The 24,301-nt window shown below is 42.0% G+C and overlaps 1 protein-coding gene across 5 annotated transcripts in view; it reads left to right on the forward strand.

Annotated features, from left to right (window-relative positions):
- The window catches only part of slc6a9 (solute carrier family 6 member 9), a 70,088-nt gene that overhangs the window by 20,741 nt on the left and 25,046 nt on the right, over positions 1–24,301 (forward strand). For 2 of the 5 annotated variants that reach the window (XM_031854418.1, XM_031854421.1), the window contains exon 1: positions 2,626–2,908. The exons of the other annotated variants lie outside the window; for them this stretch is intronic. In XM_031854418.1, coding sequence (XP_031710278.1) covers positions 2,811–2,908 — 98 coding nt within the window. In that variant the 5' untranslated portion in view covers positions 2,626–2,810. Of the gene's footprint in view, positions 1–2,625; positions 2,909–24,301 lie in introns of those variants that run through there. 5 annotated transcript variants of the gene reach the window in all.

The following is a 24,301-nucleotide window of genomic DNA, read 5'->3' on the forward strand; positions in this document are numbered from 1 at the left end:
AATGCAACTATACGATTGTCCTCCAGGTGAGGATGTGCAAAAGTGTGCGCCCATATTCAATGCATGTGGTACAGACATGCTTTTTGTCGGACGAGGTGCACGTAGGAGTGACGTGCGACGACAGTTCCGGCTCTTGGTGTCAGTGACTAAAACAGGCTTCACTGCCTTTTGAGAATGCGGTGGACATCCACACTGTGCACATTCTTATTCTCTCACACAGGCCGTTTTACTGACATATAGGAAGCACACATGAAGAAACAAGTGTGAGAATTTTAACAAGTTGGTGTTATTAGCAGCAGCGGCATCTGTGCTTCTCTAATTGGAGTTAAATGACCTAACATAATGGGATAATTAGTTAACAAAACAAGTCCCCCCCCCCTTCACAAAGAGCCAGCTGCAACCAAAACCATGCATTTATTTTAGGATCTGTTTGTCCCCACTAAACTCATACCCAGTTTTCACTGATTCGCGGAAGCGTAGCACTCACCCTCCGGTTACTCCTTGGCTAAACACTGTTAGCTCTGTTAGCACAGTTAGCTTGTTAAGCCTTTCATTATATTTGACCTAATCTGAGGCCAACAGACCCTCCCAATGTAGAGCTGGCAAAAAGTGTCTGGATCCCTGTGGAGGAACTGATGATCTTCCATAGTTTAGTTCTCAAATGTACACACACACACACACACACACACACACACACACACACACAGACTTCTGTACTATTATAATTCCTTGTCATATCCCTGAAATAGCACCTTAAAGAAGGGAGAACCAGCTTTAATGACCTCAAATTGCAAATTGTCACTCATACAATCTTATGGATTTTGACCAAGATATATATATACACTTAGCAGGGCATTTTGCAGTTGAAAAATATATTCGTCACTGCTCCCTAGTTGATGTGAAGATTAGACACTTTCAAATCTAGTTTTGCATTTCTGTACTGAAATTTCTTGTCACTTATTGGCCGATATCAATATATCTGCAAGCTAATGTATATATCTGTATACAGATATATTTGCCTGGCCTCAATGCACAGGATCTAGATTCACTCCAATCAAACCACAGAGTGAATATCGAGATATCACAATGAGTACATTTTAAGTCTTAAATCTTTTAAGATTTATGCTTAATATGTATTTTGTAAATTAGCGCTATGTGTCTGCTTTCACAACTTGAAACAGCAAACGCTGTGAATTTAAGAACTTTTAAGATAAGATTTATCGATCGCTGCAAAGGAGAAATACAAAAGTGACGGAGAAAGTGCAATGGTGCATCGTCAACAATGATTGGTCTGTTCCAAGTCTGTCAAAACATGGTCAACTGTTTGCTGGGGGCACTTGTTTTCATTGCCCTCAGTACTTCCTCCGAGCACACTGAAAAGGGCGGGTATATGGTAATGACTCCTTTATTGGATCCCCTGTGAGATTCTAATCCTCTGAATTGATAGACAAATGAATGGCATCCTGTCTGCATTGCTCATCTCGTGTTGAACATAACTGGAAGGCCTCCACTCAAGCGGCAGGGGCCATTGTACCCGGCTATCAAACACCCATTAGGCCGGGTGCCAGTTGCTTGTCAACTGTTGACATCGCCCGCACCACATCCAGTCGAGGAAAATCGTCGTGGCATCTCGTTCTGCCGCCTGAGTGATGTGTTTGTTGATCGCTTAATCTCGCCGCTATTGTGGATGCAATTTTACCTTCTCCTCACTCACTTCCTTGCCTTGCTCCATTGCTCTTTTTGTTGCGGGTAGCCATTAGCCATATGGTGGCAAACAGGCACAACAATGCGCGCAAAAACAAAACGGAGGCTCGGGAGGGAAGCGGTTGAATTTGAAAGGGTGTAACTCTGTGAACATGTCACGGGCCGAGGCGGAGGTGGCTTCTCGATGTGCCACAGCGGGGGGGGGGGGGGAGCATTGGCAATGTCAGGGTGTAGAGACGGACAAGGATTTGGAAGAGTCAAGTGCTGCTGAAAGGGAAGTTGTTGGTGGTCTGTAGAGTTGCAGCAGCTGCCCCTGAAAACAAACGGAAGAAATAAGAGAGACAGAGAGAAAGAGTAGTGTTGGGTGAGGGGGTGGGGGGTCCAGTGGAAGGCGGGCAGGCTCCTCACTTGTGGGCTCCTCACTTTTTTTTTGTCTCCTCGCTTTAATCTGTTGGGAGAAAGAGTAAGGGGGAGAGAGAGAGAGAGCTTGGCCGTAGCCCATGGGTGCTCCAGACCTCCCCCCGCTTTACTCCGGCCAGCTTAACTAGAAGTTCAAAACCTCCCTGTCCCCTCCACCGCCACCGCCCCCATCGGTTCTCCTCTCTCCCACTTACTTGCTCTGTATTCAGCCTAGGTGCTGGAGTGACAACGAGCCATTCATTGTGGAGGTAGAGGGAAAAGACTGTGGATCTCTCCTGTGTCTTTTTTTCTGTGGGGGGAGGCATATTCCTGAAATGGTGAAATACGACGGGAAAAAAAATGGGGCAAAAAGAGAACGTAAAAGAGAGCGAGGGAGGGGTGAGTAAAAAAAGTAAGGGCGCAAAGGAGGGAGGGAGGGGAGGCAGAGCTGGAATCACAGAAGGAAGGGAGGGGTGGGCATGAGAGAGAGAGAGAGAGAGAGAGAGAGAGAGAGAGAGGGGAGAGAGAGCGGGCTACCATGCCGAATGAGCAAGAGAGGCGGAGAGGAAGCAGAGCTCCATCAGATGAAATGAGGTGAAAGTAATTCAGACATTAATCAAGCCAGGGCAAAAGGGAGGGTATACTGTGTTTTCTCCCCCCTCTCTCGCTCTCTCTCGCGCGCCGTGGAACTGAAAGGCAAGGTGTGAATGAAGGAGCCCACAGTGGCCAGCAGAGAAGCACCACTGGGTCACAGCGTCAAATCATGTCCGAGTCGAACACCATTGCCGCTTCCACCGCAGACCAGGTCAGTTCAACCTGTCAAGTTGTTTATTTCTGTTTTTGTTTTGTTTAGTTTTTTTCTTCATTGGCATCAGAGGCGAGCGTGCTGATGTTTTTTTCTTTATTAGTTACGCCTCACGCTTAAGCGGCAGGAAACGAGACTTTCGAAAGAGGAGACTTCTAGGGATGAGAAAACTGAACGCATCCCAAGTTCCGGTCAGATGTATATTATCTTTAGATCCTAATTCGGAAGTAGTTAGAGGGAGTTTCTAAGAGCAACCGAGTGAGTGTGTGTTTCTTGGACTATCAAAGCAACGATTGTTTCGCCCGGAGCTGCCTGGACAACGGTACAGGGTCCTGAAAGAATTGAATTCATCAAGACGAGCTATTGTCTACGCCGCCTTATTTTTCGGTGATCATTCAGGGGGTCTGTGACGACTCAATACCCCCCGCACCACGCAAGGAGGGGGACGCAGCTCTTTAAAAACCCGACCACGTGTGGCGGCCCCTGAAAAGTTTTTATAAGTAATTGCAGTGGGAAGTCCGGGGCAGCGCCGTGAGAGATGGGGTTGGTAAGGAAGTGGGCCGGTCCGCCGTGTGTGTGAAAGAGAGTGACAGAGTAGAAAAGCTGAAGTGTCCAGAAAAAGGCCGATATTTATACACCCCCCCCCCCCCCCCCCACACGCACACACTCTCTTTCCCAACCCTCCTCCCCCACAAGTCGCTTTAATCGCACATCCGTCCTTCACTCTGCTTTTTTTTAACAGTCGACTTGCTTTGAAACACTTTTGAAACAATTACATCCTTTGATCTGTTTGAGATAAGATATATGGTTAGTTCCATTATGGCAGGTAAAGACAAAAAAGTGTGTGTGCGTGCTCATCCGACCTTGCTGCCGGCTTACGTTGTTAGCCAAGTCCTTGTCTCTTGTTTCCGATTGCTACTGTTGAGGCTGAGTCAGCTTGCTATGGTTCTGTAGGCAGAAACACACGCACACGCCAGCAAAACAGCTGCTCAAATTGTTCACAAACAAAATTCAGGGATGGATTGTGGGTGGAAGGTTGAAGATATTTAGAGCTGCATAGTGTGTGTGTGTGTGTATGTGTGTGTGTGTGTGTGTGTGTGTTTGTTGCATGTGTGTGTGTGCACATTCGCAGCTGACAGTCCTCATGCTAATCCGCTGATTCTGGTTTTCTCCTTTAGATAAATTTGTCAGAAGGACGCATACTGGACAGTTTAGATTTGTTAACACACACACACACACCGTATTTCTCGCAAAAGCTCTGAGCGACAGGACTGTGTGGACACTACATAATTACAAGCAGTGGATGCTTGTGCATATGTCTCCATAATTATGAAGTATGAATTCATGGGCTGTCTTGTCAGAAACCGACAGCAGGGTTTTCCCGGTGAACTTCACAGAATTGTCGTCAGCTCCTTCTCTTATCAGGGTTTTGTTTGTGGACGTGATGTGTTTATCTTTAATGTCATAAATGAGACAAGATGCTGCAGCTAAACCCGATATGGCTCCGTCTCTCACATCGGCAGACTCACTGTAGAGGGGGAAAAGGTTCTCTCGGCTTGCCAGTCAGAATGGTTTTATACTTTTAAGAAGTACTTTAACATTCACGCACCAGAACAGGGGGGTTCACTAACATGCACGCATTGTACACTTTTGTTTGCAGGTGTTTGTCTTTTAGAGAAAAAGAAAATACCCTTTGTTAATTAAATCATTGAAAAGCTTTGTTTTGTAATGAAAACTTTATGTAAGCCCTGCCATTGGAAAAAAAGTATCACACATTCAACATTGCTCAGATCCAGGTTTGTCACCAGGTAATCGGTTGATACAGATCTCAAAGGGTATTGATAGTTATACCTTGTTAATCCTAAGGGAACTATGTGGTTTGAAAACTGTGAAATTATTAGAAAAAAGAGGTATTTCAGTGTATTTTATTCAGATAAGAACACAGCTTTAGGTTATACTCCAAACAACGAAACAGTTGAGTTGCTTGAGTTTTGAAGCAGTCTGTTCTTTGACAGCAGTCTGTTCTTTGACAGTAGTCTTACGTAAATGTAGCACTCGGTGTCCACTGGTGTAATGTCTGCCACAAACAGTTGTAATGTCTCCATTATTACCTAACAGGAGGACCTCTTATCCGCAGACAACACAAATTGCTTTGCACTAATCAGTCCTGTGTGCAAAGTACCTTTCTACTTAGGAAACGATGCATCTCAGCAGGAGACCGGTGTGATTCAATAAAAATGTTATGATTTAATGATCTAAATCACTATTGAAAAAACCCATCTGAAACCGTCTGATAATGCTGTTGTCACACAGAGCTAAAAAGATATAACCATACCTGGAGCGGTTTTAAATGCTTAACAGCTGTAAAATTAAGAAGTCATGTTTTGCCAACGCTGCTGCACTGTGCCTTGATAATCAAAAATAAAAAGAAACTGTCCCTTTAAGTTGCTGTGCAATTTTGCCCCCTTTTCATTGCCAGCTTTTTGTAACAATTGTAACAAGTCTAGTTATTTTTACGGGAACAAGAATGTTTTTGGTTGATTTGTAATTGGTCATTAATCTCCCCAATAATAATAAAGATAATCATAATCAAAATAGTAACCATAATAATAATGATATTAATTATAACTACCACTCTATGTGATTGTATTCCTTTTTAAAATATTTTTAAATAATAGTACTTAAGTTCTCCCATTTTGAAAAATCACAAAATATCTCAAAAGTTGTTTTTTCTGAGAAAAAAAAAAGCAAACAAAGGAATTCTATGAAAAATGCCCATCTCGGATCAAAGCCCTGGTCCTGGTCATTTCCTCTGTGATTACATGGGTCACATCGTTCTTCTCAGCGGTAGTCCGACCTCACGGTGTTGGGACAATGGTCTGAGGCCATGTGTGTGCGTTCAAGGCATGCTTCGCTAGTAATTGGAGTAATAAGGAGTTCAGATGGATCTGGTAATTGCTAAGTGAGTGCTGGTGATTGCCTTTGACATCCTCTGTACTGAAAGAAAGGATCAGATCAGATACCATTTCCATATCCAGACAAGTCAATGCTTCGACTTCGTGTGGTTTCATAATTTCATTATTTTATTATCGTATTTGAGTAAGTTGTATTCACAGTGACTGCACGTTTACATGCATTCATACATTATGATACCATTCGGCTGGATGGTAAACTACTTTTCTTTTATTATTTTTGAATCTTAGTCAATACTACACTCTAAACCAGGGGTATTCAATTAAAATTCCAAAAGGTCCAGATTGAGAAAATGTCCTCGGGCAAAGGTCCGGAACATTACAATAATATCTAACTTGCGCTATTTAGTGCCATATAAATATATAAATATATTCAAGAAGCCTAGTAGTAGTAACAACGTCTCTGTGTAGTCAACAACTTAATTAAAGTCAAATTAAATAAAGAAAGTACACATCAATTATATTTTAACAATTATTATTCTCACTTTTCAAATTTAACTGGATGGATTACAAATAATACATATAAATGTTCTTCTAATTTCAAGTACAATTAAAGCTGCGAGCAGCGATGAACGGGCCCTCGCAATCTGCAGCGCGTCGGGGGTGCCGGCGGGACTCCGGCCTGCGCGTCCGAGAACGTCCGCGACCGTCGGAAGGCGCGTCCGCGAGCGAGACGTTTTTAATCCCGCGTGGACCGCCTGATGCTGGAAATGATGCTTTGCAAATAGTCCGATGCTTCCTGTATCCGCTGCCTGGCGCTACAGAACACGTGCAAACATGCATTATGTTGCTCTGTGTCAAGTGTAAACCACATGGTGTAAAAGTAATGTAAATCGGATGGTGTTTGTCACAACACCATCCTCAGGGCATGAGTGTTATCAAGCATGAGAAGTTTGGGACCGTTTGGAACAAGTCCAGCTGAATTACATCAGACATTTCCTTTAGCCAGTAGGCTTCGCGGGTTTACTGTAGCGCCCCCTAGTGGTCGAATGCAAAACAATTCTCAGGGTATGTTACTGGATGCAATGTGCACATATGCTGAATATTTTGGGAACTTAGAACAAATGGTTGAGAAGTTATGTGTATTGATATTTTGCCACGCACCTAAGAAGTGTATTGGTCCATATCTTGTAAACACAGAGATATCAAAAAGATTTTGATAACTTTTGATGATCTAGATCCACTTATGATCCACAGCTAATTTTGTAGAAATCGGAGCCAGCGTGTAGGAGTTTGCAAAAATGTGTTTTTTTTCACTAAATTCAAAATGGCTGACTTCCGGTTGGGTTTAGAGCTTAGGGCTCCTGGGGCTTTTTTGTCAGTCTACATGTGATACATCTGTTTACCAAATGTTATACATCAAAATTTTATATATAGATAGTGAAACGTACTGCGAGGGCTGCATCGTCGAAATATTGTATAAATTCATACAAAATTGAAAATGGCAGACTTCCGGTAGGGTTTAGAGCATGGTCCCAAGAGACTTATTTTTAAGTCTCCATAGGATACATGTGCCTACCAAGTTTCATACATGTAGCTAAAACGTAGCGCTGAGGCTGCTCTTTTGAAATATTGTAGGGGGCGCTATAGAGGCAATTTAAAACAGCCAATAAAGAAAATCATATAAACTATTTCTTCCAATGACCTGCGACACATGTACAAAGTTCCATGAGTTTTTGAGCATCCCAACCCACTAAACCATCAGCTTTCTTTTTCATGGCAAACTATGCGTCGCCACGGCAACAGCATTCAACGAAAACTCACAATATTCATGATGATGTGTCATCAATGTCTTAAGGCTATCCTTACCAAATGTTAGACTCATCAGGTCACCTGGCTCGGAGGAATAATTAAAAGTATAAAATATGACATTTCCTTTAGCCAGTAGGCGGCGCTATGAATTATTGAATTTTTTTCAATTGAAGTATGTTTAGGCTTGAAGTAGCATAATGCAAAAGAAGTTTTGTGCGGATTGGATAATGTACCTTGGAGTTATAACAACTTATTTTTTCATAAACAATGAGGCAAAATGGCCGCCACGCCATGTCAAGGTTCTTTGATGAAAACTTGATTTTGATAGCTTTTAATCACAAAGGTCTTAAGAGCATCCTGACCAAAGTAGAAGTTGATCGCTTAAAATCTGTAGGAGGAGTTCGTTAAAGTGCGAAGGCTGAAATCTGCACAAAGTGACAAAAAGCACAACTTCGAGGGTTTACTGTAGCGCCCCCTAGTTGTTGAATGCAAAATAAATATCAGGGTATCTTAGAGGATGCAATGTGCACATATGCTGAAAATCTGGTAATATTAGGACAAACGGTTGAGAAGTTATATGTATTGATATTAAGCCACGCCCCTAAGAAGTTTATTGGTACATATCTTGTAAACGAAAAGAGATATCAAAAAGCTTTTGATAACTTTTGATGACGTAGATCCAGTAATGATGCACAGCAAATTTGGTAGTAATGGGACTAAGCATGTAGGAGGAGTTCGCAGAAATGTGTTTTACACTAAATTCAATATGGCGGAAAATCTAAGTCGGCGGAGCTTAGGGGTCTGATTGGCTTTTTTGTAGCTCTAGCTCAAGTGGACATGTGTGTCAAATTTCAAGTCAATCGGACATACTGGCCGAGGGGTGTCGCCGGTCCGACTTGTAGGGGGCGCTAGAGAGCCATTTCTTAACACAGAAAGATGCATTCTTTTTCAGATGGCTATATTCACCAGGCCCGACAAGTACCCAAAATTTGGTGGGTTTTCATGCATGGCAAGTCCTCCAGCCATGCGTACGTTTACCCAAACGGGTACAATATCAATAGGGCCTTCGCGGCCCGACGTTGTCGGTAGCTTGGGCCCTAATAAGGGCTGGATTAAAGAATAACTGACTTTTCAAAAATGTGCATCTTAAAATAAAGTAATTCATTTTAGAAAAAAATTATTTCACTGAATTGTCCTGCAGCTTTAAATTCAGTTCATTCAGGTGTGAAGTGATGTCAATAAAAAAGCCACAATATTATATTTTTCCCATCTTCTAAAAAGAGAAATTAGTGAGCCTGGACTTTATCTGTGGTTATTAACACTTGTTTAGCTCTACTCTCTCTGTTAACATCATTGTTGTGAAGTGAATTCATGCGTTAGGATTCTGATCATATTGGGCTCTTAGGTTTATTTTCTGTGTCTTCATTTAGATGTGAGTGGGTGCGTTTGCTCAAAAGAGTTGTGCTTTGTCTCATAGTGTCGCTTCATTTACCGCTTTTATTAATCGTCACGGTCTCTAAACATGTGAGACCCACTGGTTTTAAACTGACGTGGGAAGAATTAACCTATAAGAGTCTGTTCATTCTTGGTTAAAGACTGGTCTCTCTGGTCTCTCTGACCACTTTTCTCTCTTTGGAGAACGTCATGTCAAATAACTTCTCTGACTTACTTAATATTCTGCTGCTCTTCCTTCTCTTTCTTCGTCTCTCCTCCGGTGTGTGTACATCTCACTCAAGTCAGGAAACGTGTCAGAATACCCATATTTGATTGGCTAAGCTGCATCACGTGATGTGATTTACAACGCATTGGTCGGTGCGTTTCCTGCACCGCTGAACAAGTCCCGTAAAGGCTGAAAAAGCTGCGCTGGTTAAAATTGAAGTGCTCTGTCAAAATAAAATCGATTTTTGGTCCTGGGTCCGGATACAACGGCGTCTGGGTCCGGATCCGGACCGCGGCCAGCCAATTGGCGACCCCTGCTCTAAACAATTTCACCGTAAAATAACGGTAACTTACTGGCAGCAGGGACGCCAGTAATTTACTGGTTTTTTTACGCTGAAACTACCGTAATTTACTTTCACAGTATCTTACCGTATACTTGATTACGTTAGGATAGCTGGGTTTTACGGTGATTTTACGGCATATGCCAGAATGTTACCGTTTATTTACAAAGGGTAATACAACCCAATACTTTTGCATTTAATTCCCAACAAATAAAAGAATAACAATAGACATTCAACACATAATTATTGCAGTTTAATACATGTTCTCAAGACAAATAATAAAGGGACATTTGTATTACATCACAAAACTCACAATGTACTGCATGTTTAGAAGAAAACAAATAAAACCATGAAATCTTTAATGACCGGCTTAACTGAACTCATGAGGAACTCAGACCAGGAGCGCCGAGATCGAAAAGTGGTCGATGGTATGCTACTGTTGTTCAGTGGTAGGTACCTATCCCTGGAGTGGTATGCTATTGATCAGCAGTAGGTACCTATCCCTGGAGTTGTATGCTATTGATCAGCAGTAGGTACCTATCCCTGGAGTTGTATGCTATGGGGTCAGATCAGTCTCAATAATTGCAAATGCACACAGAAAGACTCACAAATAAATTTGACTCTCAAATGCATGCAGAACGATTCACAAATACATTCCAATGCACTGTGGATCGCACTGCATTTGTGTGTGGGTTTTATGAGACCCCTGACGTCGCTGGATTTGCAAATGCGTTTTTTTCAACATTCTCATTTTCAACCAATCACATGAGCGCAGCTGCCCCCTCCCCTCCCAACGAGGCTGCTAGCGTTACAGTTGTGCAATTTGCGGAGGCGACAGGTCAGAAGTCGAGAAAGGGCAAGCTCAAATCCTGGCAGCGGCAGCTAGTAGAGGCACTTCCTGTTGCAAGCTGCCACAGTTTTGATGCGGATTCCGCGGTAGTTTAGCCTTTATTTGTCGTACCTACCGCTGAACAACAGTAGCATACCACTCCAGGAATAGGTACCTACCGCTGAACAGTAGCATACCACTCCAGGGATAGGTACCTAATACAACAATACCTACAGTTTAAATCAACAGACTTGCCTATGTGATGAGCTGATTACGTTAGGTGAAGAAATGAAGCTAAGACAATGAACCACAATGGACTAACGTTCAACACTAAAATGAGTTTGATCTGGTGTTAATGTTGCTCCTGGGATAACACACACGTAACGTTACTATTAGCGTGACCTCAACTGTTCATCGTCTTGAACACACGTCAGCGATTTCTGGTCCGCTCTCCATTTTAATAATCGCACCGTTTGCGGTTCTACAGTCGGTTCAGTAATAGCACAAGTAAACACAAGTTAGGTTACTAACGTTACATCTTAACACTGTAATTGGTGATTAACTTTATTTATGTTAACTTAACTTGCTATGCTGTTAGCTAGCTAACCTTTCTACGGCTAATTTAGCTCAAGCTAGCTGACGTTACAGAGCTAGCTCCACCAATATCAGAAACCTAACGTTAATGTAATGAAACAGACCAAGTCGTCACCTTCCTAAAATAATGGCCCAAGTAATTTTTTCAGTTTTTTCAGAAAACACAAAATAAAACGGCCTAAATCACACTCTTGACATAGGCCATTATACTACAGGGGTAGAATCGCATGATCTGTTCAACTGAGGATGTTGGCAATTTTACCAGAGGTGGCCAGCATCACGAGGAGATGATTTAGGCAACAAAATCATTTTTGTCAAAAAATTAGTTAGGCCATTATTTTAGGAAGGTGACGAAGTGAAACTTTATCTGAGATGCTAACAGTTCAATAATCATGAAGACAAAACAATACTGGAGACTTTGAATTTCGGATGATAAGCGTAACTTTACCTCGGCTCCTCGGTTGATCTTCACATGGAAGCTGAAGCTGTCCAAAGTCACGTTCACGAGCAGTCGGTCAGGTCTTGTCACTCAAAAATGACTTTTAGGCAATGAGCAGTTTGAATAATAAAAAATATTTTATCATCATTACTGACACATTAAACTACAGTAGACAGTACGATGTAGATGGATTGTGACTCACTGAACTTGTATCGAGATTCGTGTACCCACCACTTCACAGAAAATACTGTATTATGCTGATAAATTACAGTAGTCTGCTGGTATGGTTAATTGATGCCATTGACTGTTAATCTACATGTTACAGTTATTATGAAATACTGTAAAATACCGTTTTAAATCCACTGTAAATTTACAGCAATTCATTACAGTGTACTTGTCTGAAATAGTCATAACTCAAAGAAAACGAATGGCTTTAACAGACTGACCCAGATTATTGCTTTCTAAATAAGTAGATTTTCTGGATCATAGGGTGCCTTACCAAGAAGCTTATGAGGCCTGTTGTGTTGAAAAGCACAAATTCCTCCATTGTAGAGGCATTCATCCAGAGAGCTGTGGCACTCCAACACCTACCTTTTACTCTTGATGTGTCCTGTAAGAAAGCATGTAGACATATTTAGCCAGTCTGCCCTGCAGGCTGTCACGGTTGCGCTATAGGTTTAGCAGGGTGATGTTCGCCTAAAATAACCCGTGGTAGTTTAAACATTCATTATTTTGGCAGGATTATTTAAAAAAAATACACGTCATCGGGAAACTTACTGAAATGGAATTGACTGTGAAATATCCATGGATGTCATATATAATGTGATGTTTGCAGCTAATATGCAGGTCAGTACATTACATCTAGCGTAGGAAGCCAGCAGGGGCCCACACACGAACACACACCACATAGACACACACACATGCACACACTCTGCCCATCTGGGGGCAGGTGTTGCAGTTTATGGAGCGGAAGTGCAAAGTAGCAGTGTTTACTCACTGCACCGAGGCTCAGCAAGCAAGGGAAAAGACACGTGGAAAAGAAAGACAGGAATAGATGTAGAGAGCGCGTGTGTGTGTGTGTGTGTGTGCGTGTGCGTGGGCGTGGGCGCCCCTTGTCCATCTCCCTGTGGTGGCTCTAACCTTCGGTCTCCCTCTGACTTCACTAAGTTAAGCTTCCGGGCTCACAGCTGCCTTGCAAAAGCACACGGTCGTACAACACAACACACAGCCAACTGACTGTACGTGCATGGCTGGGCGCACGGATGGGCGCACGGATGGTTGCAGGCATGACTGATAAGTAAGAAGAATAACTGACGGATAATGGCTGGCTGGAGAGGTGGACAGATAGCTGACCAGCTGAGGAGAGCTGGGTGTCTGATGGGAGGACCCCCGTGTGCAGATATGGACGCGGATATGTTTGATGGGCTGAAAACGGAAAGAGCCATTTGTAGCATTTGTGTAACGTTAGTGGTTAGCGTTGCGAAGTTGGAGAAGCTGCTTATTCCTAAGGCGTTTAGATTTATGGTATATCCATCTGTTTAAATCATTTTAACTTTGTTTTTGAGAAATTGTGTTTTTTCAGTCAGTATGATATGGCAGAAGGCTCTAAATACTACGATACACATAAGGCCCTACCGCAGTTGCTCTGGAGATGAAGCCTTCTAGAGGAGACAATCCTAGCTGTCGTACATTCAGAACTATTTGCTGCTGCAGTTGGGAACAAAACAACCTCCCATAGTTTACAGATCAATTGAAAACTGAACAAAAATCTGAACGTGAACCAATTTTAGATCCTTGAATGAATAGCTCAGAAGGGGAGACCCACACTTATGGACTTTCTCACAGAGAGTTAGATGAGAAGATCAATACCACGCTCATATCTGTCTGTTCAGTATAAGGCTACTGCCAAGAGTCGGTTAGCTTAGCTTAGCATGAAGACTGGAAACGGGGAAAAATCTAGCCTAGCTCCGTCCAAAACAAAACAAAAAACAGCCATCCCTAAAGCTCACTAGATAAAACAATTTAAATGGCTATCAAATAATGACAGATAATTGTTTTTGGTTAGGGGCTTAAAAAACGCATAAGCCCATGAAAGACTTGCACAAAATGTTATTAAAACTCCAACAGTTTGAGAAGAGCAGGTGTGCAAAGCTGCATTAAGAAGTAGTGACCGTCCATTTGGCCTTAATATTGAGATATTAAGATATTGCAGTGGGAATGAAAGAGTTTTGTATAAGTTCTCTTTTTAGCCAGTGGTGCTCTGAAGCCACTTCCTGATGAGAGTAGATGTCTGGTAATTAATGAATGATTTTCTGAATCTGTGTTTCCCAGTTCTTCTTCGTATTCCTGAACATGTCAATCTAATCTTTGTGGTAATTATGAACATAGGCTTATGTCTTTGACTTTTTCTATTCAAAGAACCAGATATTTTCTAATTTAGCAGCTCATCTTTTATGCCGACGATTGAACGAGGAGTGTTTCATGTCACTGCTAGCCTTTGAAGTGCTCCAACTGCCAATTAACTAACATTGTTTATGCAGAAAATGATCGGAATTTGTACTTCCAAAACAAAATATCTCCCCAGTAATACAGTACCGTGGTAGAATCACGTCAACAGAAAAACATCTCGGGTAAACTTAAACGTCTTCTACTTTCTAAATAAAAAGCTAAAGGAGTCAAGTGAAATAAGAAACTGTGGAGGCATTTCCTGCAGAATGTGCTTCTCACCGTGGGGGCACAAAAAAACGACAGCGTTTCAACTGCTTGAGGCAAAAAGGAGAGGGGAGGCAGTCTTTGACTGGGGTTAAAGTGGTTGAGTGGTGGTTCAACACTGACCAGGTCACAAGAGTCACAACACTTGAGCCAAATTTTAAGATCCAAAATGTAAGTATATATACAAGAGGGGTGAAATAAAGGCCTCATACCTACATAAACTCTACGTACATGTAATAAGTAATAAAGGGTTGTGAGTACCATACATATATGGGTGGTGACCCAGTGGTTAGTAGGCCAGCTAGAGTTACACTCATCAGGCAAAAACACCCTATGGAAGAATGTTGGGGGCATGGCAGGGGTGAACTTCCCAAAGCCTTCAGTGACATAGGGCAGCATTTGCCAACCTGAAGTCTTTGGCTATTAGAATTGGATTGACGTGGGTAGAGGTTATATTCCAGTAGGAGCAGGCCTGTCACATTTGCCTTCATGCAAGCCATTCGCACAAAGATAATCGTAGTGCTGAGTTGCCTTCGGAGCCCTTGACATTTGACTGTGTGGTTACCCATTTATTCGAGTTCCTGTAACTCTTCATTACAAACTGGAGCCGGACCAACCTCTGTGAAATGGCAGGAAGCCAATCAAGGCTAGTGAGGGTAGTGTAGGACTGGGGTACCGTGGGATAGTATGGAAGGTTATTGATATGAACTTGAACTTAACTAAAATTAAATGCTTGTTGTGCCACCGTCAGTTGTAAAAAGACTGCGCTGCTGCTGTGACTTCCTGAACGATGTGGCTTCAACTTTGAGGCAGATTTCACGGGTGAGAATCAACACGTACAGAAAGCCACACCCAGGGTTTGTTTATGCAAATGTGAAAAATACAATTGATTCATTTAAAAACGTTCCCCGAAAGTAACAGTGAATGTTTTTCATGAACTGGCTCTTCATTGGTAAAACACACGTTCCCATGTGTTTGATTTGAAATATTCCCGTTGTGTTAGGCCTGTTAGTTGCTGTTAGCTCCATTTCAAAGTCTGCGCATATTTACTGTCACATCCTAGAGACTATCTGGTTTATGATCTTCTGGTTCTTTTGTGTTGACTTTGCTGTTACCTGAGCTGCACTCAGTAACACCGCTGCTGCCTTACAGGTGCTCATCAATGAAGTTATGTAGATCTAGGATTGGGAGTGTTGGGTAGATCTTGATTTGTTTATTCACACGTTTGTTGCCACTATTTATTTGGTTGTATGAAATTGGATGTCCAGTCCAATATGTCCATATTGCTGGTCACATTTTTGCCATTGCATCTGTGATGTGACGTGCTGGTTCTATCTATAGTTTAGCTGAACTTGAAAGTGGCAATTCTCTTTTAAAATTGTAGTGTTATTTTGGCTGAAAGTTGGCTTCCTGTCAGTGCTGGAGACACTATGACACCATTAGACACACCTTTACAGCAGACTGCAAGTACAGCATGTTGTGATCAAGTCCCCTTTTCAGCCATATTATCCAAACCAATTACTTTAAGTGGAAATAAAAACGAAGATACCGAAAATATAAATCGCTCAAAGTTGTTGATCAAAGGTTAAAGGTGAAGAATCAGGTTTGCAGGATGCATTTACGTTTCAAACATTCATCTTCCTTTCCTTTTCCAAAAAAATACAAATGGGGTTAAATTGAGAATATATTTTTAGTCTCCCTTTAGTTTACAATATAGTTTACAGAGCTCAGTTTTAGCAAGAGCATAGTAGCATGAAAACACCATTGACGCCATTTGGAATGTTTTTCGGTACGGTTTGTGTCCTTAGTTGCATTTAAGATATGTTTCGCTAAATAGACGATGTTAGATGTTACAAAGTGATTGACAAGCCATCGGTGCAGCTCTACTTCTTGGTCCGCTCATGTTGGACTGAGGGCGGTTCCTTATCGCTAATGGAGAAAACATGTGGTATTACAAAGATAGGAAGGGACGGGGCTAGCTGGTTAGCATGCTCATTTCAGTAGATATCTCCGCAACACAATACATGGACGTCTTTGACGTAACGTCAACACTGTGACCTCATCACATTCAGTTGATATTGTTTGATCTAAAATTCTGGCTAAATCGTACACATTGCCCCTTTTAAAGACTGTTCATGTTAGTTGGGAAATGAACACTAAATGTACCACGTGTGATGTACAGAGCAGAACCTAAATTTGACTTTTAAAGGAGGGGGTAGTTTAAGTAAAACTCTGAAACGAGGTGAGGAGGAAAGGCTGAACATGGCTTTTTTCATCAGCTTTGTCATGGATTTGTAGGAAGCAAGAACCATGGGGAGAAGAGAGCTGATGATGCGGCTTGTTGAGGCAGCATGTTCACCGTGTTAGCAGGGGGAAAAGGAGGTTGGGGGGGGGGAGGCTGCATGTGTGCGTTTGCGTGTTTGCACACTCTAGTTAGAGCAGCACACTCGCAGTACAGAGATGATGTGCCTCAAGTGAAGAGGGCTGGAACAATGAAGAAAACAAGGACAAACAAGTGAAATGGAGAAAGATGGGTGAAGCAGTCGGTAAATGTCAATTCAAATGTCAGTTTGGTTCAATTCTGTATTGCATTGTTTCATTAGATAACTCTAAAATGTTCCCACAATAAAGCTAGAAAATCAACTAGGACTGAAACTAACGGCTATTTTCATTATCAATCAATCTGCCTCTGATTTTTTTCAACTTCAAATAATTGCGAAATCGTGAAACACAGAGTCCTGGAGGTGTCCCTGCTCCTGCAAGAGGGTTGGAAGCAAAATATATAACATGAGATATATATATATATATATATATTGATAAAAGACTTGAAGGATGTCACATTAATTGGATCATCAAATTAATCGCTGGCTCATTTGTTTGTATAGATTAATCCAATAATCGACCGATCATTTTAACTCCACAATCAACAAAACAAGCCAGAAAACAATTTCAATTTCTGCTCCACAGCTGATATCGTGGAAAGGTTGCAGCTTGAACCCAGTATTCACGCACCATTTTGCTCACACTACCGGCCTTATCGGATGCCAGTGCTGTGTCTATGCTCTTGCTCGTGCAGAACGACATGTGCACTGTGTGTGTGTGTGTGTGTGTGTGTGTGTGTGTGTGTGTGTGTGTGTGTGTCTCTACATGTTTGTGTGTGTGGGGGGTGAGAGGGATGCAGGTGAACAGCTTGCAAGGGCCAACAGTTCCGCAGGCCAGTCTCGCGCATCACTTGACAGCCATACCCGATGAAGGCCTACGCACAAATGAACTTGTTAAGCAAATGAGTGAACAAGCGAAGGAGGGGGGACGAAGAGCGCACGGCTGCAGTGGCTCCAGCTAGACCCGCCTGCCTGTCTGTCTGCACTCGCCAGCTGTCACTGCCTCTCTCGTCCCTCTATCTCTAACCCCCCTCTCCCTCTATGTCACTCTGTCTTTCTCTCACATTGCTCTCAGTATGCGTCTCTATTTCAGTCCGTCTCTTCCCATCTCTCTCCCGTTCACTTGCGCCCATGTAATCCCATTGTCTTCATGAGATGAACAGCCTATTTCTGAATCGGATCGAGAGATTGTCTTGGCGATGCTTCGTCCGGGGTGCTGTCGTCCTGCGCTCGCAGACAATGTGACAGCGGAAGGGACTGTCAGAGCAGATCGGCCCTAGAAATGAAGTGGTTGTCAAAATGATCATAGTAGATCCATTGTTTTTTTTTTACATGTAACTTGCATGTAGACAGGACCGAAAATCCAGTGACAATTGGGAAATCTGTGATTATCTTTCCCGAAATAATATGCACATATACTTACACACATACATGTAAGTAGGATCATCTATCACACACAAATTAAGACATAAACATGTCCACATTCCGTGAAGGAAAGTCTCAATCCCCTGTTAATTTCTGACATAAAATACATTGCCTTCCCTCTCGCCTTTGCCCCAGCCACACCTGGCCTTGCTTTCCCCCCCCCACTACTTTTTATCTCACAAAGATATCCACACAACTTAGCCCACGTCCTTCTCCCTCCCCCGGGGAAGGTATTTGAGGATTCCAGCCCAGTAGGGGTCGTGCTATTTAAGTATCACGGAGATAGAGGAGTTGGTCAGTCACCATTCTATTGGGACTATTTGCTGTGATTGCATCAAGTTCCTCACCATGGAAAATGATGACAAGGTAAGGAGCTGGATGGTTTCCACAGGTGGAGGTAGAGCGGTGATTGCAATGTCCCATGCATACCAGTTGTTTTAACCATAGACCAAATAACACCCTGATAAGGCTTCTCTTAACTCTGATACATCAACTTCCTATTGTAGAGAACGGAGATAGATCTTTAAAGCTTTTTTTCTTGTAAATTCTTCAGCTGAAAAAAGGGTAATATAGAGATTCTTTTCAAAAATGGTATCCAGTATGTTCATTTATTTCACCGGCTAGATTTTCTTTTGCATTTGTGCTTCTGAATTACAAACTGTCCATCTGAACGATGGGTTATTTTTTTTACAACTGCTGCAAAACATAGAGAAAGGTATTTGCATACTGAATAAAACTACCAAGAAAAACTCAATGTGAGACAAAAGAAGTTGGAAACAAGAGTTGGCAAACATGATAATGCAGAGCGACAGAGAGAGAGAGAGTAGATGCTAAATTGCTTTGAATATAGCCTGCGTTTCTGCATCTCTGATCTCCATAACGTTGCGTGGGTAATTAAATCTCAATGCGTTATGAGGGCAACCTGGGGAGTGCATTTGCATCTGTTGGTAGAGCTGTCCACTTGTGATCAGCAAGAATGCATTCTAAAGGCAGGGCCTCAGCTGCAGAAGAGGGATGAGGTTGGCTATTGGGTACGTTGCCTTGGGTACAAACTTCAAAACATTGTCCCAGATGTTTGAAACAAGCTAAAGGCTCAGATGTTTGTACGAAGTGTCGACACCTAAAAGCAAAAGTATGGTAACATGCCCGTTAATGCCCATATATATTTTTTTTAATCAATAAAAGCATTGCTAATTTAATATTTTGTGTCAAATTGATGATCTCTTTAGTAATATGCCGTGTAATAATCAGGATAATGTACAGCGAGAGGGTCATTATTGCAAAAGGATGAACCACAATATGGTGAACAGGACTAAAGTAAAACTGTATTTTACAATGTTTTGTCCATTGTTATATAATAATATTTTTACCGAACATTGACCACTTAGAATAACTTATCATCACATTATACAGGATTACAAAAGGATTATGGGGAAATGTAATACACAATGACTTCTGTCAGTGAGTGCAATGATGAAGTATTGTGAAATATCTTAACACATTATAAAATGCTTCATAATATGTTATTGTTATAAATCATTGTGAATATTTATGCATACTTATGCCTGTACTGATACAGGGATATAAATGGATAATATAAGTGTTTATAAAGCATTATAGACAAAGACAGTGTTACCAAAATGATTTATACTTGTTCTGAATGGCCGCACTCAATGGATACACACCAACTGTGATGGAACGCGGTCTGATCTGCACACACACGAGCTCAGAGTTTAAAAGTGTTTTCAGTGTGAACTGGAGACGCCTGAGTCGCTGAGCGACATTCTCAATGTATGGAGTGATGTAACTTGTGAGTGACCCCTAGCTTCTGGGCGGCCTTCTATCCCACCCTTCATCTGACTGGGCTCGACTTTCTCTCCTCCTCCTCCTCGCTCCTCTCTCCTCCTCCTGACACCCCATCCATTGGTTTCAATTAATCAGCCGTGGAGGGGGATTTATTCAGTCGCTGCCCAATGGGATCCTTTGGTATGTGGCCCCAATGGTAGCAGGTTGAGAAGCCACGGTCTACACTGTCTTTAGGCCCATTACTCTCACCTCACAGCCCACTCATAAAGACAGCTTTGAGCCGCCTGTTTTTGGGGGGGATCCGGTGGGCTTTTTGTCCTATAATAGCCGAGTGGATTCAGTCACTGCAGACAGACATGTTTACTAAACTCTGCGTAGGTGGAGCGAGGGAGATTACGTGTGCCACTTTGAATAACCGAGGCCTGGTTATTGGCTGGGGAAACAGTCGCGAGCGGCCTCATGTGAAAGGCTGATTTAAAGAGTTTTCTGATTGCATTTATCTGCATGATTGTGATTTGAATATAAAAGAAGAGAAGTGAGTGGAGGACATGGCACTGACATGAATGCCTGGGTGCTTACGCCTTGACGAGGTGCTTCTTGTGTGAAGGAGACAGTTGTGTGTCCAGCCCAATTCACACTGTTGGATAAAGTTGTTTTTCACATCCTGGTATCAAAGAGGGACAGTAGAATTTGCCTTTAAACCGTTCCATTATGTCGTCTTGTCGAGGGTTATTCTCTAAACCTCTGCTCTGTAAAATGCCCCTTGCACTCTCTTGAAAGGTATGTAAGAAATGTCGTCCGAAGACGCATTTAACTTTCTGACTACAGCTATTTCTCGTTTTCCTCCGTGCATTGACTTCCACCTGATACTGACATGTTTGAGACAGCTCTTCCTCTGCACACACTTTTGACTTTTTGTTGCTTATTGTCAAGAGGCCTTGTCTGTTGCCAGAGGAGCACATATATCAAACTGTGGTCTTTGTTTTTTTAACCTCAGGGCAGAGCTCTACATTGCACCTAAAATGCATTCTAAGTTAGTTGAGATCAGATTGCTGGAGCTGCATTTTTGAGCTGCTGGTGTGAATACAAATGAGTCCCTGACTGCATTTAAGGTCAACTTTGTATCGTGTATAGTATAGCTAACAGACATATATATTTCAGCGGAGGTACCTAACACTGCCGCGTCTTAAAGATAAGATTGATTATGTCTCATCGAGACACAATCTGGAACAAGGCCACAGCACCGTACGCACGCACAATGATCCGACCCTTCTGTTTGAGTCGGCTCAGCTGTTGCCATCTCGAGGGCCGTTGAGAAGCAATCAGAATGCGCCCAATCTTCTATTCAGTATGTTTAAGCTCATCACATTTGAGTCATTTTATTTTATTCTTAATCTGTCATTGTCAGATGTGACTCATCAGCAGGTTCCCCTTTTGAATGCAATTAAAATAATGTCACAGTCATAATGTCATAAGTGTCACAGTAATGTAGTTCTACATTTGAACTACAGAAACTTGGGCTTTAGCTAAAAACTAAAAATAATTGTATTTCTTTTATAATATGCCCAATATGAATTACTTTGTCATTTTGATTCTATGTATTTTATCAGTGTACAGTGTTGTGGAAGTACTTGAAAAGTACTACTGGACCCCTTTGAAACCCTCCCTGACTATCCTAGCTCAAACAGCTAGAAGTCTCAGAAAAGTTCAACATTTTACTTTTTAGTGTTTGTGCATAAATCAAGATAAGCCTTCTTGTTGCAATTGTATGAAAAGCTGCAACATACCTTCTTTTTGTTAAAGCTCAGAAGATGACTCAATGTAGTGTGTGAGAGATGCAAATAACACAGGGAACTTGCTAATATGGGCTTGAATATTATATTGCACTATGTCCTACTTTCAGTCTTCAAACGTATACTTCTTTCTTTTGATATACTGTCCACACCACATTTTTTCGCTAAAGTTCAAAGGGAAGTCACATAGGTGTGTGTGTTGCCATTTGCTAAAAGTGAGTTTGTAGATTAGGGTGCCTGCTAGCAGCAAGGCTGACTATAATCCAACAGGCTTAATATCTCCTTGGCATTCACAACCTATGTGCTTCAACGACAAAATAATTGTATTATGTAAAATTGTATTTTAGCAAATAATTGTATTATTTTTTTTATAGTACAATTAGAATATAAAAGCACCATATAGTAACACACTTCTAAGAGGAAGCTCATAATGGGGCATGGTTGCTGTTTTTTTTACAAAATAAAGCATATATGAATTATGTAAGAGCGGGTATGTCAGAATGTATTTCAAAATGTTCTAGTTCTCGCCACACTCCACTAGACGGTGTCTTTCACAGACATAACTTGACATTGTTTTGATTTGAAAGATTCATGCTGGTAACTGTCACATTGCTAGTGCGTGCGTAAACATGTGAGTTTGAATGTGAGTGCGAGCTCTATGCAGTCTTCCCACATAGCTGAAGTGCTCTCTTTGGACTGTGAGAGGAGGGAGGATGAGTGGCAGCAGGGTCGAGTGGAAACACAGCAGGAGAAAAGGGCATCTGGGATAAATCTGAATTAATGTTGCTGTGAGAGGAAAATCCATATTTATATTGTACTCATCTGTTATTATATTTATCATTTAATTTGACAAAGTAATGAGGTTGCGATACGTGACACAGATGCCCATCTTGAAACAGTCAAACAGTGCTTTGAGTTCGCAATACTAGATGTTACAGTGTTACCGTCTATTGTGTTAGACGTTTGATACAATGTTAATAGCAATATCCAGAAGTACATTTTTACCTTACTCATCCTTTTTTGCTTGCGTTCAGCAATGCTCTGTTTCCCATTCAGACATTTTCACACATGGTGACAGCCACAGCCAATGCTTGTCGAATTTAAGAGGGGTAACTCAAAGCTAACTCGACAGTAGTTTCTGAAGAGATATGCATTCAACCCCCCCCCCCCCTATTAATCCCCGGAGGGAAATTCGATTTTCATTGCAGCCAGATACAATAAAACGACAACAGGTACTTTGAACACAGCTACAAATGTACCTAAAATAAATAAGCATGAATAACCAGAAAGACTGAATGGATAAGTTAGTTAGGTTGTAAATAAAAGTGCTAGTGTGGTAAGGTGATACATGATTATGGAATAATAAGAGAATTGTAATAGAGCAAAAGTGCTCGAGTGCACCGGATGTGCAGAAGAACTGTGTCTCACATCACCAGCACTCTGTCCTCCACCTCCTCCTCCATTTGGATCCAATGACACACCCAGTCTTCTTTAAAAGTCTGTTGGCATCCTTCGCTTTGATGCATGTGCCCCAGCACAGCACAAACAGACTGGTAGAACATGTGGAGCCATTTGTTTCATACTGTACGTTGAAGGACCTGAGCCTTCTCGATAAGTCAAATAGCAACAAAACGTTGAGTGATGCCACCTGTCAAGTTGGGCAGACACAAATTACCCGTTTGAATTCCCATGGAAAGAAAATTCTGTTTTTCCATGGGTCCAGGCCGATCCGCTTTAGCCATGCCAAGCCACGATGACATACATTTCCACTGCAGCCTCACAGCAGGGGATTTCCCCCCCCGATAACCTTACTATATAGATAACAGTACTTGTGCAGCCTCTACCTGAGTCTCTGTGGCTGTGAGTTTAGTGTCACTCCTGTATTCCTGTTTGTGCTTTCAGAAATCAACCTTACTTTACTGTCACGGCTGTTTAGTTGACAATTTATTATGAAGAACTTGTAGGAAATGCAATGGGATTGTTACCAAGTTAGCTGGGCTTCATTAGCAGTTCTATTGAGGGTCTAATTATTTCGATATGGACATATTCTGCAGTGTGAAAATATTGCAGGGAGGAACAGGATCAGCAAGCTGGAAAGGACCACAGGCAAGAGGCTGTTACATATTTTGGATCACACCTTATCCACACAAGCTTTTGTTAGAAGGTTAATATTTACTGTTCTATCAATTATTTGATTGAATTAAACCTGGGTGTTTGTACTGCATTAACCAGTTCTGCGCTGGCAGGCATGCATCTGCATGAGTGCGTCTGTGGTCAACAGTCAAAACACAATGCATTTAACCGACACACCAAGGGACCTGAAAACCCCACTAAATTGTCTTTTTGGTTTTGCCGTTTCACCAATCGATGCAAGAGGCGCCTCAAAGCGGTACCCGTAAATCACTTTGAATCCCAGATCACCAAATCCTCTTAACGCACGAATACAAAAACATCAACGCGTCTTCGCCCTGTAACCGGTGGGTTCTTGTGTTGATTCCATTATTGTCCGGCAAAGTGAGCGCTGTGACTCGAATGAGACCCTGGAGAGAGAAAAAAGCTAAATCGAAGGAGAGATGGGGGGGGGGGGGAAGCATGTGTGGTCTTATATAAAGCCCAGATGGTCCCAGAGAAGCATGTGACATAGAAATGGAGGGATATGGAGAGAGGGGTGTCTGTCTGTCTGTCTGACT

Source organism: Anarrhichthys ocellatus, unplaced genomic scaffold (genome assembly GCF_004355925.1).
Source record: "Anarrhichthys ocellatus isolate YVR2014 unplaced genomic scaffold, GSC_Weel_1.0 scaffold15, whole genome shotgun sequence".
In the NCBI taxonomy this organism is placed as follows: Eukaryota; Metazoa; Chordata; class Actinopteri; order Perciformes; family Anarhichadidae; genus Anarrhichthys; species Anarrhichthys ocellatus.